General features: G+C 44.0%; 1 protein-coding gene across 2 annotated transcripts in view; it reads right to left on the bottom strand.

The window, feature by feature from the left end:
• Positions 1 to 3,180: 3,180 nt before the first annotated feature.
• The window catches only part of LOC143018983 (midasin), a 485,776-nt gene continuing 472,009 nt past the window's right edge, over positions 3,181 to 16,947 (bottom strand). For both annotated transcript variants that reach the window (XM_076174672.1, XM_076174673.1), the window contains exons 32-35: positions 16,720 to 16,838; positions 12,572 to 12,760; positions 12,049 to 12,274; positions 3,181 to 5,056 (exon numbers count right to left, since the gene is read on the bottom strand). In XM_076174672.1, coding sequence (XP_076030787.1) covers positions 4,104 to 5,056; positions 12,049 to 12,274; positions 12,572 to 12,760; positions 16,720 to 16,838 — 1,487 coding nt within the window. In that variant the 3' untranslated portion in view covers positions 3,181 to 4,103. The remainder of the gene's footprint in view (positions 5,057 to 12,048; positions 12,275 to 12,571; positions 12,761 to 16,719; positions 16,839 to 16,947) is intronic.

Here is a 16,947-nt window from a genome sequence, read left to right as displayed (position 1 = left end):
ACCACTCCCACCCTTTTCATCCCCACATACTCCAATCCCGTTCACCACCCCTCCCTCCCTCTTTTCTTGATTCCTCCTGGATGACGGGTCATCCTTGCATCTCGTCCACTGCCCTGAGTCAGAAGCAATGCAGTAAGACACAACACATCCACACCAAAGCTGCTTCATTTAATCGCCGACCCCCCTCTCCGTCCCCTCATGCAGAAAAAGAGAAGACGGGGAGAATCCCTTCGGGCTGCGTCAAAATATCATTCACCCCACTCCCTCCCATGCATCACAGTATCATCCATAAATAACCATTTTCCACTCACTCCTATCTTCTGTCTCCTCCCTTCCTTCGTCAACAGACATTTCCCAGAGTCTTCTCATGTTCACTCCCTCCATCTTTGTATTAAAAGTGTGTGTGTGTGGGGGGGGGGGGCAGCATAACGGAGGGACAGTCGCATTGCAATAAAGTAACATCATTTCTCTATAAGTAGATATTTCCTCTAACACAAAATTGTGTGTGGCTCTGGTCCGTAGGGGCGCCCCTTATAGACCCTAAAGTATCAGCTGCATGCTACTGAGCAGATTTTTACCGTACAATAACATGCAGTCAATACCCCAGACGGGAAAACATGGATGTGGTGGTGCGGGAGGTAAAGGCGAGGGTAATGGGCAGGGGATTGGAGATGGTTAAAGAAAATTGAGAAAAGCGGGAGGTGAGCCAGTTGCTGTTTGCTGACGACAATGCGCTTGTGCCTGGGTCAGAGGGAGGAATAAGGGAGTTAGTGACAGAGTTTGGGAAAGTATACGATAGGAAAAAGTTGAAAGTAAATGTGGCTAAAAGTGAGGAGATGAGATGTACAAGGGTAGAGGTTGGTAGCAATTTAGAAGTCCAAAAGGAGAGAGGCTGGAAGAAGTAGATAGCTTCAGGTACTTGGGGCCGCATGTGGCAGGAAAGGGAGTAGTGGAGGTGGAGGTAAATTGTAGATTGAGAGAAATTCCTTGGGAGATTAAAAAGTGTTATGAGAAATAGGACACTGGGAATGGATATAGAGATATATGAAGGAGTGATTGTGCCAACGGCACTGTATGGGACAGAGACATGGAATTTCAGAGAGGCAGAGAGGAAAAGTTTAAATGTGTTTGAGATAAAATGTCTGAGAACTATGGTTGATGAAAGAGTATTGGGATGAGTTGGACACGTTGAAATATTAGTAAAAGAGGTGTGGAAGGCAGAGGTGGATGGCGTGAACATGAGTGGGCGATCGAAGATGAAATGGATGGATGGGGAGGAAGAGGCGTTGAACAAGAGGTAGATGTTTGTTGAATAAAGAAGGGAGAAGACAGGAGATTGGCGTGAGTGGAGAATGGTTGTGTATAAATGAATCTTTGATGCATGGAAAGGGGTGGGTTGGGGATGGGGGATTAGGGAGTGGTCATGTGTGATTGATACTTGGACGCAGCCCGAGGGGATTTCTCCCCGTCTGCTATTTTTCTGCATGAGGGGACGGAGAGGGGTGGGTCGCCGATTAAATGAAGCGGCCTTGCTGTGGATGCGCTGTGTGTTGCTGCATTGCTTCGCACCCAGGGCGGTGGGCAGGATACAGGGATGACCAGTCATCCATGAGGAGTTAAGAAGAGAGGGAGGTGATAGATGAGAGTGGAATGGGTGGGGGGGGGGACTGGGTATATGCCTTTTGACTTTCGCTACCTCCCTGGCCTGGTAAATGGGTACATAATTCATTGTTTGCAGGCTGTAGGTTGGTTTGTGTTGCATAGTGATAAGGAACGAGTTGTCAGTAAAGACAAGTTTACCTCGTGAGACTGTAGTGGCATTTCTGCGTGGGGGTATTCCTGCACTAAGGCTCCAACTAGAAAATATATTGGAGACAGTATGTAAGGTCTGATTGCTAGTGATGGATTTACATGGATTTGTTTTCTCTTTTATTCTTGCTGTCAGGTCTTTGATACGTGAGCTGAAAGCCATACGAGTATCAAATGTGAGGCCTAGAATTTGAAGGTTTGTTTCCAGTGGAAGGATTTGGCTATCTATCTATATACCAAGGGCTTCTCTCCCCTAAGGGAGGTATTCAAGTCAAGGGACGCACTTACTCCCATCCACCGGTCCCCTGCATATAGGCCAATTAATCCCACTATTTCTTTTTCGTGGTTGTCTGGAGTGAATCATGTTACTGTTGATTTCTGGAGTGAAGCTTCCATTCTGTTATTCCTCGGGGCCGCACCACCTTGAGGAGAGGAGGTGGGGACTCGTTTGTCCTTCTGGAGTCCTCGTCCTTTCATTGCCATCTCGACGTTTGGTGCAACTGCTTGTAAGCAGTAGCAGCCAGTGCATCTGCAGTTGAGGGTGATACTGAGTAGAAGATGTGGCCATAGAGGTAGTAAAGGAGATCTACAGAGGGCATCACAAAGGAGGAATAGAAGTTAAGTGATCACAATTTTTTATTTACCTTTTATTATTATTTTTTTTACTAAAAGAGAAAGATAATGACAGAGAGACAGAGGGAGGGAGACAAACAGGAGATTGAGACAGAAAGAGTAGCGTACAAAAAAGTAAGAGTAAAAAAGAAAGAAAAAGAGAGTAAGAGAGAGAGAGAGAAAGGAAGGGAGCGAGTACGACAGAGTGACAGATGGAGAGAGCAAGAGAGTAAGACCGAGATAGTAAGAAAGAGAGAAAGAGTGTGTGTGTAAGAAAGAATGAATAAGGGATACTAAGACAGAGACAATAAGAGTAAGACAAAAAATAGAGAGAGAATAAGACAAAAAGAGATACAGAGGGAGGGTGACAGAAATAGAGACTCAGGCAGATAAAAAAAGGGAAGAATGAGAGATAAGAGAAAAGTGGAGAGAGAGAGAGAGAGAGAGAGAGAGAGAGAGAGAGAGAGAGGGGGGGGGAGAACGACAGAGAAGGAGAGGGAGAGAGAAAAAGGGAAAGAAAGGGAGAGGAAGAGAGAAGGAGAGAGGGTGGGAGAGAGAGCAATGAGAAGGAAAGAGAGCGAGAGGGAGGGAGGGAGAGAGGAGAGAGAGGGAAGGAGAGGGAGAGAGGGAAAGATAAAGAACGCGAAGAAGAGGAATGGGAAGAAAGAGGGAAAGTGGGGACGAGAGGAGAGAAGGAGTGTAAGAAAGGGAAATTAGAATACAATTTCAAAAAGGTTAAAAAAAAAAGTCTTTATGTACATTAATTTTTATTGGAAATGGTGCATGCATGTCACGATACAAAAAGCAAAGCAAATACAAAAATACACGTCTCTAATGGTACTATTTTACATTCTGCAGTTATGGTGTCCAGATGTCCCCCACCACTCTGCAGGTATTAAATAAAGTTTTAATGAATAACACTAGCACGAAAAATAACCATCATAATCTCAGTAACAGATATGGTCAACAACAATAATGAACAAGTTTTCTACTGCTGATAAATATTATCATTATTATTATTTTTGGCTACATACAACTCGCTTGAACAACTACACAAAAAATAAAGTCTTTGTACACAAGATATAATGACTGGGCAGACCTCGGCCCAACTGTGGCTGTGACGTCACGCAAAGGCTATGACATCACGCAAAACAATGTGCGTCATGCTGTGGCTGTGACATGATACTCATCAGTTCTTCTCACACTTCACGAGTCCTGCAACAATACACGCATTAACATTATCACATAAAACACCACCTCATCACGTTCTACACTATAACACATCACCTGAACGTGATAAACCATTACACACCGCATATATATATATATATATATATATATATATATATATATATATATATATATATATATATATATATATATATATATATATATCAGCATCAGTAAAAAAAAAAAAATAATAATAATAATAATAATTGTTGGTTTGAGTGCCAACTGCCCAAGAGTACCGGGACACTCGCTAGCATCTAAGGTCATTAAATCTGGGCAGGCGCTCGCAGGCTCCTACTAGTCCTCAGCGCCACTTTACACGAAGAATATTCCGCCCAAGAGATCCAAGAAGGCACCAGGTGACTGGCGGGGCACCAGGTGACTGGCGGGGCACCAGGTGGCTCTGGCGAGCACCAACCTGGCTCTAGGGGGAGCACTAGCACCTCGCTCTCCTAGTGAGCTTCAGCCGTCACGAGTTCGAACCACTGTCTGAGGGCGGTGGCGAGGGCATCGGGCAGGGTGGTCACATCCCGCACCACCAGGAAGAACGGGAAGGGGAAGGTCTGCACCAGGGGGGTCATGGCACCGTCCTCCCACACAAGGACGTCGTAGAAGGAGTACTCGTTGTCCATAGCGTCCAACACGACGAAGACGACGAAGATGCGATTCTCCCTGGCGGCCTTGACCGCGGCGCGGACGGCCTTGGACCGCGCATGCGTCTGGCCATCGCTGATGATGAGGAGGAGCTGAGCGAGATCAGGGTTGCCAACTGTATGGCCCTGGTGCGCGCGCGCATTCAGGAACATCGCTACGCTGTCCTCCAGCATGCGCGCGAAGTTGGTCTCTTTCTGTTCGAAGGTCAAGCGGGTCAGGACCGAGGCTCCGGACTCTTCGCCGAAGGGCTCGTGGAACGGATGAAGGAGCTGCGTCTTGGAACCGAAGCTGACTACGCCGACCTCACCGGCCTCGAGCAATGTCAAGGCCTTGGTCACGAGGGCCACACTCTCGTAGGCCAGCGTCTGCGCCTTGACCTCCGCCATGGACTCGGAGTCGTCGACAGCGAGGAGTATCTGATAGGTTCTCTTGTTTGGCTGCGTCCTCCGAAGCCAGATCTTGTCCTTCCGGAACTCGGAAGCGATATACGGGATCACCTTCCGCATGTTGAGCCTCTTGCCTGTCCGGAAGTCGCCCTTGAGCTTCGAGGCCTGCGTCGGTTCGAGGATGAGCCGGAGTTGTTCGCAGAGGTGGTTGGCGAGGCTGGAGACCCGTGACTCGTGCTGGGACCAGCGAGCGGCGCCCTCGGCGTCGCTTCGGCTCCCGCGCCACTGCATGACCGTGTCGCTCATCTCCTGCTGACGCTCCTCCAAGGAACCCCACGCCAGGTCATCATCCATCGAGGAGTCATCTTCAAGAAAGTAATACAATACAAATTAGAAAGAAAAAAAAAGTTTGATGGATGTGTGCTTTGAATTGACCATGCGTAACAATTTGGGGAAGAATCCATACACACACACGCACACACACAATATATATGTATATATATATATATAATATACATATGCACACACACACATGCACACATATATACACACACCTTCCCAAACTCTGCCACTAACTTCCTCAATCCCTCCTCTGATCATGCTACAAGCGCAGTGCCGTCAGCAAACAATAGCCGGCTTATCTCCCACTTTTCTCCATTTTCTGTAACCACCTCCAATCCCTAACCCACTACCCTTGCATTTACCTCTCGCACCACCCTTTCTCAATTAAGTAGTTTACTCTAAGCACCTCCCTAACTTTTGTCCTTTTCCTCTTTCTGCATCTCTCCTCCACTCTCAACTTACCTTCCACCAAAAAATTATTTGATATTCCTCCACTCTCTCCCCTTAGAACATGTATATCCTTAACTCTTCCTACTATACTCCTGGTTACCACTATATAGTCCATCAACGCTCTATCTACCACCCTTCTACACCGCCCTCTCCCATGTGTACTTATGCTTGACTTTTTTCCTAAACACTATGGAGGAGAAATAAGGAAGGATGAGGTGAAGGCAGTTATTAAGATGATGAAAGCAGGTAAGGCACCTGGTCTGGATGGATGCCATGCGGAATGTCTGAAAAAGGGAGGTACAGTGATGGTGGACTGGTTGGTGAGGTTATTTAATGTTTGTTGGAAAGAGGGTAGAGTGCCGGAGGACTGGAGGAGTGCCTGTATAGTTCCTCTTTACAAGGGAAAAGGGGACAAGTGTGAATGTAGTAGTTTCAGAGGGATTAGCTTGTTGAGTGTAGTTGGGAAGGCTTATGGGAGGATCTTGATTGAGAGGATTAGGAGAGGAACAGAAGGAGTAATTGGTGAGGAACAGTGTGGATTTAGGACAGGTAGAGGTTGTGTAGATCAGATCTTTGTGGTAAGACAGATATGTGAGAAAGCTATAGGAAAGGGGAAGGATGTTTTTTGGGCTTATATGGATCTGGAAAAGGCTTATGATAGGGTAGACAGGAAGGCACTGTGGGAGGTTATGCAGATATACGGGATAGGAGGAAAGCTTCTGGGAGCTGTCAAAAGTTTTTATGAGAATAGTAGAGCTTGTGTCAGGATTGGAAATGGAGAGAGTGAGTGGTTCGAGGTAAAGGTGGGACTTCGTCAAGGATGCGTTATGTCGCCCTGGCTGTTCAACTTATACATGGATGGGGTGGTGCGAGAGGTAAATGCAAGGGTAGTGGGCAAGGTATTGGAGATGGTTAAAGAAAATGGAGAAAAGTGGGAGGTGAGCCAGCTGTTGTTTGCGGACGACACTGCGCTTGTGGCAGGATCGGAGGAGGGATTGAGGAAGTTGGTGGCAGAGTTTGGGAGAGTATGTGATAGAAGAAAGCTAAAGATAAATGTGGGTAAAAGTAAGGTGATGAGATGTACAAGGGGTGAAAGTGGCAGTAGTCTGGAAGTGAGCATTAAGGGAGAGCGACTGGAGGAAGTGGATAGTTTTAGATACTTGGGTGCAAATGTGGCAGGGAAAGGTGGAGTGAAAGTGGAGGTAGAATGTAGATTGAGAGAAGCGAGTAAATGCCTTGGTGGATTAAAGAGTGTAATGAGGAATAGACATTTGGGAATGGATGCTAAGAGGAGACTGTATGAAGGAGTGATTGTGCCAACAGCACTGTATGGGGCAGAAACATGGAACATAAGAGAAGAAGAGAGAAGGAGTTTGAATGTGTTTGAGATGAGGTGTCTGAGAAGTATGATGGGGGTTGCTAGGCTAGATAGAGTGAGAAATGAGGAGGTGAGGAGGAGAATAGGGGTGGAAAAGGAGCTGGGAGATAGGGTTGATGAAAGAATATTAGGATGGTTTGGCCACATGGAAAGAATGAGTGAAGAAAGACTAGGAAAAGAGGTGTGGAAGGCAGATGTGGAGGGAGTGAACATGAGGGGACGTCCTAGGATGAGGTGATGGATGGGGTGAAGGGGGCTTTGGGGAAGAGGGGAATGTCTGTTGAGGAAGGACGGGAGAGGACAGAAGACAGGGGTGAATGGAGAATGGTTGTATATGGATGATGTTGTGATTGCATGAGGTGGAATGGGCGGGTGGATGGGGGGTGAGGTAGTATGTGTGAGCAAAATTTGACGCAGCCCGAAGGGATTTCTCCCCGTCCTCTCATTTTATGCAATGGGGGGACGGAGAGGGGGGGGGTCGCCGATTTAATGAAGCGGCCTTGCTGTGGATGTGCTGTGTCTTGCGACACTGCTTCTGACCCAGGGCAGTGGACAAGGTGCAGGGATGACCCGTCTTTCAGGAGGTGCTAAGATAAGAGGGAGGGTGGAGGGGTGTGGAGTGTATTCAGGGATGGAATGGGTGGGAATGATTTTATGCCTTTTTTTTGGCTACCCCCCTTGTAAGGGGGAAAAAGCCTTGGTATATGTATGTATGTACTATATTTGCTATCAACAACTCTCTTTCTAGACACATCTCCACCATCAACTCTGCACTCCAGTTTTCGCAACCACTCCATCTATTGGTTCATTTCCTACCCTAGCATTAAGGTCTCCCAATACCACTACATTGACATTTCTCCCTAATCCCTCTATGTATTCATTTAAATCCATCCAAAAAGCCTCCCTTTCCTCTACACTTTTCTCACTACCAGGTCCACATGCACTTACAAAAACCCACATCTCCCTTCCCAGTTTCACCTTCATCCACATTAACCTTGAAGAAACCTCCTTCCACTTCATTACAAGCTACCTATATCTTCGCTTATTAGTATAGCCACCCATTCTCTCCCTTGTCCTCTCTTCACTCCTGAGAATCTCCCAACTACACTCCCAAACTCACACTCACCCTTCCCTCTCAACTTAGTTTCACTCAATGCCAACACATCCATCTTTCTTCTCATAAACATACTGCCTATCTCTTCCCTTTTACTCTCATCTGTACCACATCCATGCACATTAAAAGACCCAAACCTTAGGGTAATGGTTGGAAAACTCATTGACCCTCTTATGCCTTTACTTTTTTTTTTTATAAATGTCCCCTTTAGGGCCACAGGGAGAAGGAAGCCTAGTCCTAATACACACGCACACAAACACATACTATATATATATATATACACACACACACACACACACGTCGGATTGACGGCGAAGATTAGAACTTCGGAAAACACACACACACACACACGCAATTTTCGTGGATTTCAACGAGGGAGTACCTGTGTTGTATTAATAGGGAAGAGGAAAGCTCGTGGTGTAGTGGGCAGGTGAAGAAAAAGGAGGGGAGGGATTGAGGAAAATAGAAGTAAATGAGGAAGGGGACGAACGGGCCCCGGACGTCGAAAGGAATGTAAACAAGAGATGTGCAGACGACAGAGCTGAAGTCGAACAAGTCAGCAAAGGCATTAAAATTAGAAATATAGATAAGAGCAGCGCAATAGAAAGTGGAGATAATTATTTCTAAGGATTTAATGAGGGAGGAGATGACAACCTCCCCCGATTAGCAAGTCCTGAGCAAAAACTAACAAAAATTAACCAATCATGGGAGGGAAAATGTACTACTTGATATAATTATAGAACATACAATGACACAATGGATACAAGAGAATACTAGGTATAGAAATGAGGAAGAGCCATCGAGACTAGACCTAATAACCACATCATAACCTGAAATAATGGACAAGATTGAATATAAGAAGGGAGGAAACAAAGAAGACCCTACAGACAATAGATCGGTCTCTTTTACAAGTACGGTAGCTAAAATATTTGAAAGAATGATCAAAATTAGATGGGTAAAGCATTTTGAAAAAACAATATACTAAATCCGAGGCAGTTTGGATTTAGACAAGGAAGATCATGGGTCACAAACTTGATGTCTTTCTATTCAAGACTAATACATATAATACAGGAAAGAGATGGATGGGCTGATTGTGCCTTTCTAGACCTGAAAAAAGCTTTTGATAAGGTGCCAAATAAAAAATTGCTAAAGAAATTAGAAACTGCAGGAGGAATACAGGGCAAACTACATAAGTGGATGTAAGACTTCTTGCATGAAAGGAATATGAGAGTGGTGATAAGAGACAAACATTCCAATTGGGATGAGGTGATTAGTGGAGTTCCACAAGGAACAGTTTTGGCCCCAATAACGTTTGCTATATATATTAATGATATGGATGAAGGAATTGAAAGTTATATGAGTTTCTTTGCAGATGATGCAAAAATGTTGAAAAAAGTGAACACTGAAGAAGACTGTGAGTCACTTCAGAGTGATCTCAATAAAGTATGGGAATGGAGTAGGAAGTGGGAGATGGAATTCAATATTAAGAAGTGTAGTATAATGGAATTTGGAAGAAGAAAAAAAAGAATAGTGAGATCATATACATGGGGATGGGAAGAAATTAAAAATGTGGAAAAAGAAAAGGACCTAGGAGTCATTATGAATAATATGTCCCCTGAGAAACATATAAACAAAATTTTAGGAGCAACTTGTAATTTAATAAGATCAATGAAATGGTATTTACATACCTGGATGAAGAAATGGTGAAGAAAATACTAGTCACTTTGATAAGACCAAGATTGGAGTATGCAGCGATGACGTGGTCACCAAGTACAAAAAAAATGTATAACAAAACTTGAAAGAATACAAATTACGAAATTGGCACCAACACTCTCAGAACTATCATATGAGGAGAGGCTGGCAAAACCTGAGCTACAGGCATTGGAGCAAAGAAGAGAGGAGACTTGATAACTATCTATAGAATCATGAAAGGCATGAAAATTATTGATATAGAGGATCTAATGAAATGGGATAGTAGAGATACAAGAGGACATGGAAAGAAAATCAAGAAAGACAATTATAGAAGAGACCTGAAAAAGAACAGCTTTCCCCACAGGATAATAGACGTTTGGAATAGGTGAGCTGAGAATGTGGTGTGTGCAAAACTGACACACGAATTTAAAAACAGTCTAGATAAAATGAGATATGGCAATGGGACACCACGAGCATAGCTCCCCTTCCCGTAAAATACAACTAGGTAAATACACATACATATATATATATATATATATATATATATACATACATATACAGTATGTAAAGCTTTTAAGATCAGTCAAGAGTTTTTACGAGAGCAGTAGAGCCAATGTTAGAATTAGAAATGGAGAGTGTGAGTGGTTTGAGGGGAAGGTGAGACTTCAGGAGAAATGTGTTATGTTGCCTTGGCTGTTCAATTTATACATGGATGGGGTGGTGAGAGAGATAAATGCAAAGGTAATGGACTGGGGATTGGAGGTGGTTAAAGAAAATGGAAAAAATGGGAGAAAGCCAGTTGTTGTTTGCTGACGACATTGTGTGTGGGATGGTATCTCCAGCCTTCCTCCCGAAATAGCACCATGTATCTCTTGAATTTGGATTTGGACATCTTCAACATTTCACTGAATTCTTTAGCTCTTTGGCCTGACTTCTTTAGTCCAATGACTTGGGCAATTATTTCTTTAGTTAATTCCTTTGTAGGAGCGATGGTAATGATACAGACCCCAGGGGAAAGGAAGAAAACCTGTATGAAAAAAGGCACAGTCCTGAAGAGAGGGGTTACCTGTAAATGCTCTTCCTACAGCAGTGTGGGAGCAACTGGCTGGGTTTTCACTTACGCTCCACTCTGTTGGCCCAGCGTGACAGCAGGAGGTTACCAAATACATTCTATCTACATAATTTCACCTCAGAAAATGCCTTTCTATTTTCGTCATAAATGTGCCAGCAAGAGGTACACACTGCATACTTTTGACAATATATATATATATATATATATATATATATATATATACACACACACACACATACATATATATATATATATATATATACTGTATATGATAGGGTAAATTTTCAAAGATCCATATTTTGATATTTTGCAAAAATACAGACACATGGGGCTTTACTAGCTTTAGATTTCAAATAAGTTTCAATGAAGTCACAAAATTTACACATTAAACCCTATAAATAAATAAAAACACGACAATTTATCCCACTTTTCGACTAAAAACAAACCATTGGTATATATGATAGTTTAAGTGCCATTCTAAATAAGTTCCATGCTTTATTCGTAAGTGACGCCATCCTCACAGTTCTACCAAACAAGCCCCTCTGCAGCCACCCTACCCATTCTAAGCTGGTGTGAGTGGAGCAACACACTCCATGGTGTATGTTCCCAATTGATGATAATGTACAAATCCCTCATCTTTCCTCAACCCCACAAATGCTGCAGTCCAGTTAAGCTTATAGTCACTATCTAAACCGGGTCTTAGGTCTTGAGTAAAACATCTGTAGGTCTGGCTAGTAGCTGTCACGACTTATCTGGCTGCTACATATTTCTTATATAGGAGACAGGGCTGTTACCTGCTGCCCTGAGACCTTGAGGCAGTAACAGATTGATATCTGCCAACAAATCCTCTTCCTTTTTCTAGTCCTCTTTCTCCTTTTTCTTTGCCACTATTTTCTCCCCTACTATTACTACTGCAACTGGTTTAATACTACTGTTACTACTACTGTCACTTCTACTGTTACTACTACTATTACTACTTGTACCTCTTTGACTATTCCTGCAACTGTTACTACTACTACTACTGTTACTACTACTACTACTACTACTACTACTACTGCAACTACAACAACTACTAATTCTACTTGCAGTACTAGCACTACTGCTGCTACTTCTACTGCAACTGTTACTACTTTAAGAAAAAATTATCCAAGCCCAGAAACGGTGGGCATAGTACAGGAGTCTTCTGCTTGGAAGCTTGCCCTGGATAACCCTCAGGTCCATAGAAGGATGACTACTGTTGTGTGCTGTTATGAGTGTTTACCACCATTGAATGAGTGTTTACATTGGACTCCTGCAGTATGAGACTCACCTTCGAGATCGAGCGTGTGGTGAGTTGTGCCGGGGCCGCGTTGAACCGTTGCCTCGAGGATGGTCTCACCCTCTGTCTCCACCTTGGTCTCTGTGTCCTGCTGTGCCTCCTGCTGCCGCCCTGTCCTCTCCTGCTTCCGCCGCTTCTTATCCTGCCCAGCCTCATCTTCCGGCTGCTCCTGCCGCAGCGCCTTGTCCTCCACGTCTTGTGAGTCGGTTTCATCTACCTGTGGATCGAGTGAAAAAAGGGAATCCAAACTATAACCATTTGTGAAAGAATAAATTCGAATAACCAATTTATGGAGCAAGACACGCATGGGAATCGAACCCAGATCTTTGTGCTTGCGGGTGAGGCAAGAATGTCAATGCCTTGTTACCCAACCAGACAAAAGGCTTAACTGGACTGCGATCTAATCATCGAGAATATCTAAGGGCTTGGGCATTGAATGTTGACAGCTTCTTAGATATTTCACTGAGCCTGTAATGGGAAACTATAGCTACATACAGATTAAAAAAACACTCACTTCCATGGGTTCATCGATCTGCCCCTGCTGTTCCTCGTCCTTGTCCTCCTGCTCCTGCAGAGGGGCTGGCTGCTCCTCTGCCTGCTCCTGTGTGGCTGCGTCGACCATCTGCTTGTCGAACTGGTCCTCGGCATGAGCCACGTGCTCATACTCGTCGGCATCGCGCTCCTGGGCTTCAGGTTCCTCAATCTGAAGGACCACGTGAACAAGTCGAGATTATGATTGGCACCTTATCATATTTAGCACTAGCATCCAATGGGGTGACCTATAAGAATTGCCAACTGATGAATTTCCTGCTTAGGATCAAAGCTCACCTGAGCACAGGTCACCCAGTCTGTACTATGCATAGCTCAAGCACAGAGCTCATGTGAAACCTTTAAAAGTGTTATTCAATAACTATATTTTGTAAATGAGGGTTTCATTACCCTTAAATGTGTAACCTATACACTCAACAATGGGATACAAGCTTCATGTCATGCAACATATCGATGACTTTTATTTACTTGGGGAGAACCAACACACCGGGAAACAATGACGCTGACCTCCTGGTGTGAACTCCTCACCTTCTCCCCCACCCCTTCCCCAAGACCCCATGGACCTAAACCACTTTAATCACCTCCCTGGAAGCACTGCGATCACTCTGACCAGCTACCTGCCACGCCACCCATCCACCAATACATTAACCCTCTTCACTAACCTAGTTAATACTGCTCCATACAAGAGACTTTGTTATGGTGGCCATCAAATGATTTTGTTTATATAGATGGCTGACAGTCACAAGGTTCCTGTCCTGAACTACAGGTTGGACAAAAACTTTGGATCCAGTGGGCAATATTCAAATACAGATTACAGTAATAATGGATGCTCACTAACCAAGCGGGTTAGAATGTAACTACTACTGACGGAAATCAAGGTGATGGTGGTTCGAACCCTGCTACCAGTGAGTTGAACCAAGGACATGGTTCATTAAATTATGTGCTACAATATTCTCTGTAAGGGGTACCATCCTAGCCTCCAGTAGTTTAGTGTTGCGACGTTAAACCCATTCAATCAATCAATCAATTGCAATAATCAAATTGAAGACCTCAGGCTTTGAGATATTTTCATATGAGATAATTACAGTACCTAAAAATACTTAAAAGATTTCATTTCTGATGTTATTACACACAAATAAATCAGTTTCCGCCTGTGGGTCCAGATTTTTGGACGCCCTGTGAAAAGGTCCACTGGTCCTTCTGCTGAATGATAAATTGTCTGGCTCTGCAGTAGAAATATATAGTGTGCCATGGTTGTGTAATCTATCTCAGTGACAATGAGTTAATGATAAAACATCTACGTACCAACAGCTTTTTCCCCCTTATAAGGGAGGTAGCCAAGTCAAAGACACGTACCTACTCCCACACATTCCACTCCCATCCACCAACCTTTCCTCCTTCTCATCTTAGCTCCTCATGGATGACGGGTTATCCCTGTATCCCGCCCACTGCCCTAGGTAAGAAGCAATGCAGCTTCTGACCCAGGGCAGTGGGCAAGATGCAGGGATGGCCCATCAAACATGATGATAAATCATACATACATACATATACCAAAGGCTTTTTCCCCCTACACGGGGGAAAGCCAAAAAGAAAAAGGCATGGAAACCACTCCCACCCATTTCATTTCCTATATATTCCACTCCCCTCCACCCTCCTACCTCCCTATCTTGGCACCTCCTGGATGACGGGTCATCCCTGCATCCTGTCCACTGCCCTGGGTCAGAGGCAGTGTCACAAGACACAGCACATCCACAGCAAAGGCGCTTCATAAATTCGGCGACCCCCCCCTCTCCATCCTCCCATGCAGAAAAGGAGAAGACGGGGAGAAATCCCTTCGGGCTGTGTTAAAAAAAAATTCTCATACATACTTCTTCACCCCCATCCCCCACCCACTCTCCCTCATGCATCACAGCATCATCTATACACAACCCCTCTCCATTCACCCCTATCTTCTATCCTCTCCTGTCCTTCCTCCACAGACATTCCTCTCTTTTGTAATGCCCCTTTAACCCCATCCATCCATCTCATCCTAGGATGCCCCTTCATATTCACTCCTTCCACCTCTGCCTTCCACACTTCTTTTACTAATCTTTCTTCACTCATTCTTTCCATATGTCCAAACCATTCTAATACTCTTTCATCAACCCTATCTCCCAGCTCCCTTTCCACCCCTGTTCCCCTCCTCACCTCCTCATTTCTCACTCTATCAAGCCTAGTAACCCCTATCATACTTCTCAGACACTTCACCTCAAAAACATTCAAACTCCTTCTCTCTTCCTCTCTCATGTTCCATGTTTCTGCCCTGTACAGTGCTGTTGGCACAATCACTCCTTCATATAACCTCCTCTTAGCATCCATTCCCAGATGTTTATTTCTCATTACACTTTTCAATCCACCAAGGCATTTACTCGCTTCTCTCAATCTACATTCTACCTCCACCCCCACTCCTCCCTTTCCTGCCACATTCGCACCCAAGTACCTAAAATTATCCACTTCCTCCAGTCTTTCACCCTTAATGCTCACTTCCAGCCTGCTGTCACTCTCTCCCCTTGTACATCTCATTACCTTACTTTTGTCCACATTTATCTTCAGCTTCCTTCTTTCACACACCTTCTCAAACTCTGTCACTAACTTCCTCAATCCCTCCTCTGATCCTGCTACAAGCGCAGTGTCATCAGGAAACAACAACTAGTTCACCTCCCACTTTTCTCCATTTTCTTTAATCATCTCTGACCCCTGACCCACTACCCTTGCATTCACCTCTCGCACCACCCCATCCATGTAAAGATTGAACATGCCGACAAAAAAATGTCTGCCTGTAATCAAGTTGGAAGGGAGGAAAAAGAATTAGAAGAAAAATAAAGTAAAAGAATAAATAAAATAAAAAACTTAGGTATTATCTGCACAAATTCCAACACCTCACTGTACTTCTTAGATAAATCTATATAGTTTGAGACCACTGTTTCAGTTCTGCTAATACCATGAATGAAAACGTTTCCAATTTTGATGTTATCAAATCCTTTTAAAACCCTAAAGGCTTTTATTACACCCTCTCTTGAGACTCCATTTCTTATAGTGGATAGGTGCAAATGTTTAAAAGGTTTTTGTATGCTTTGTATCTTATATTTGATAAAAAAGTTTTGTGGCCCACTACTGAACTCTTTCCAGTCTATCAATAAAAATGTGGGGATCACAGATACAGAATATTCCAAATGTGGACAGACCAGTAATCTATATAGCGTCTGATGACAGCTGGACTTTTGAAGTCCAAATATCGCACTACCAATGTCATTATCTTTTCTACAATGTTTAGATGTTTTAGGATTGTTACTGATAAGTAAACCAGTCCAATACCCTTCCTTTTCAGTAGAGAAAAGTAGTCTTCCTTAATATTATTTCAAACTGTACACTTAACTTTACACACATTCGGGTTAAATTTCATTAGACAATTTTCAGATTATTCCCCTAGTTAATCTGAATTGCTTTGAATATCAAGATGATTTAAGCCATTTGGTATTCTGTACAGCTTAGTATCATCAGCGAATTTGGAAACAGCAGATTAAAGTCCACATTCAATATCAGTTATATACACTACGAACAGAAGCACCCCTGACACGAATCCTGAGGTCCTGTAGTGAGCATGACCACATCTATCTATATGCCAAGGGCTCCCCCCCCCCCCTTTTTATAAGGGAGGTAGTCGGCCAAGTCTAGGGGACGCACCCATTCCCATCCATCCGAACTCTCATCCACCACCCATCTTAGTTCCTCGTGGATCTGCGCACATAAATGCATACATATATAGAGGCACGCACACACACACACACCACTACGGCGGTCCGCGTTCGAATCCCGCCCAGGATTGAAATAATTTCAGTATCGTTGCGCTGCGAGTCGTTACTCTAACTCTCATGGGAGGGGAGTTGGGTGTGTGTGTGCGTGTAAGATCACAGCATTACCCACAGATCGGTCATATACAAGCCCTGAGGTCTCTTCCGGGAGGGAAACAGCTGTCGATCACGAGTCCAACACGTGATCCAAGACTATGGTGAATCACACACACATATCTAATCACCCTCATCCCGTCCCCGCCATCACAGCCAGTACCCTCACCTTATCAATTTCCTTTTCTTTATCTTCTTCCTGCTTTTCTTCCTCATCACCGTCTTCCTTCTCGTTTTTCCTTCGATCCTTCGTCATCAGGCCGCGATGAACCTCTTCCTTCGTCTTACCTGAATGTCCAAAATAATCAAAGTAAGGACATGAATGAATGAAATATGAAATAAAGTTGGATAAAGGTAACTGTATGGTAAGTCTCAATGAGAAACGAAAGTAAGTACA

The sequence above is a fragment of the Oratosquilla oratoria genome, chromosome 36 (assembly GCF_046742065.1).
Source record: "Oratosquilla oratoria isolate Oo_2021 chromosome 36, ASM4674206v1, whole genome shotgun sequence".
NCBI classification, from domain to species: Eukaryota; Metazoa; Arthropoda; class Malacostraca; order Stomatopoda; family Squillidae; genus Oratosquilla; species Oratosquilla oratoria.
This window is presented reverse-complemented; position numbering and strand designations above follow the sequence as displayed.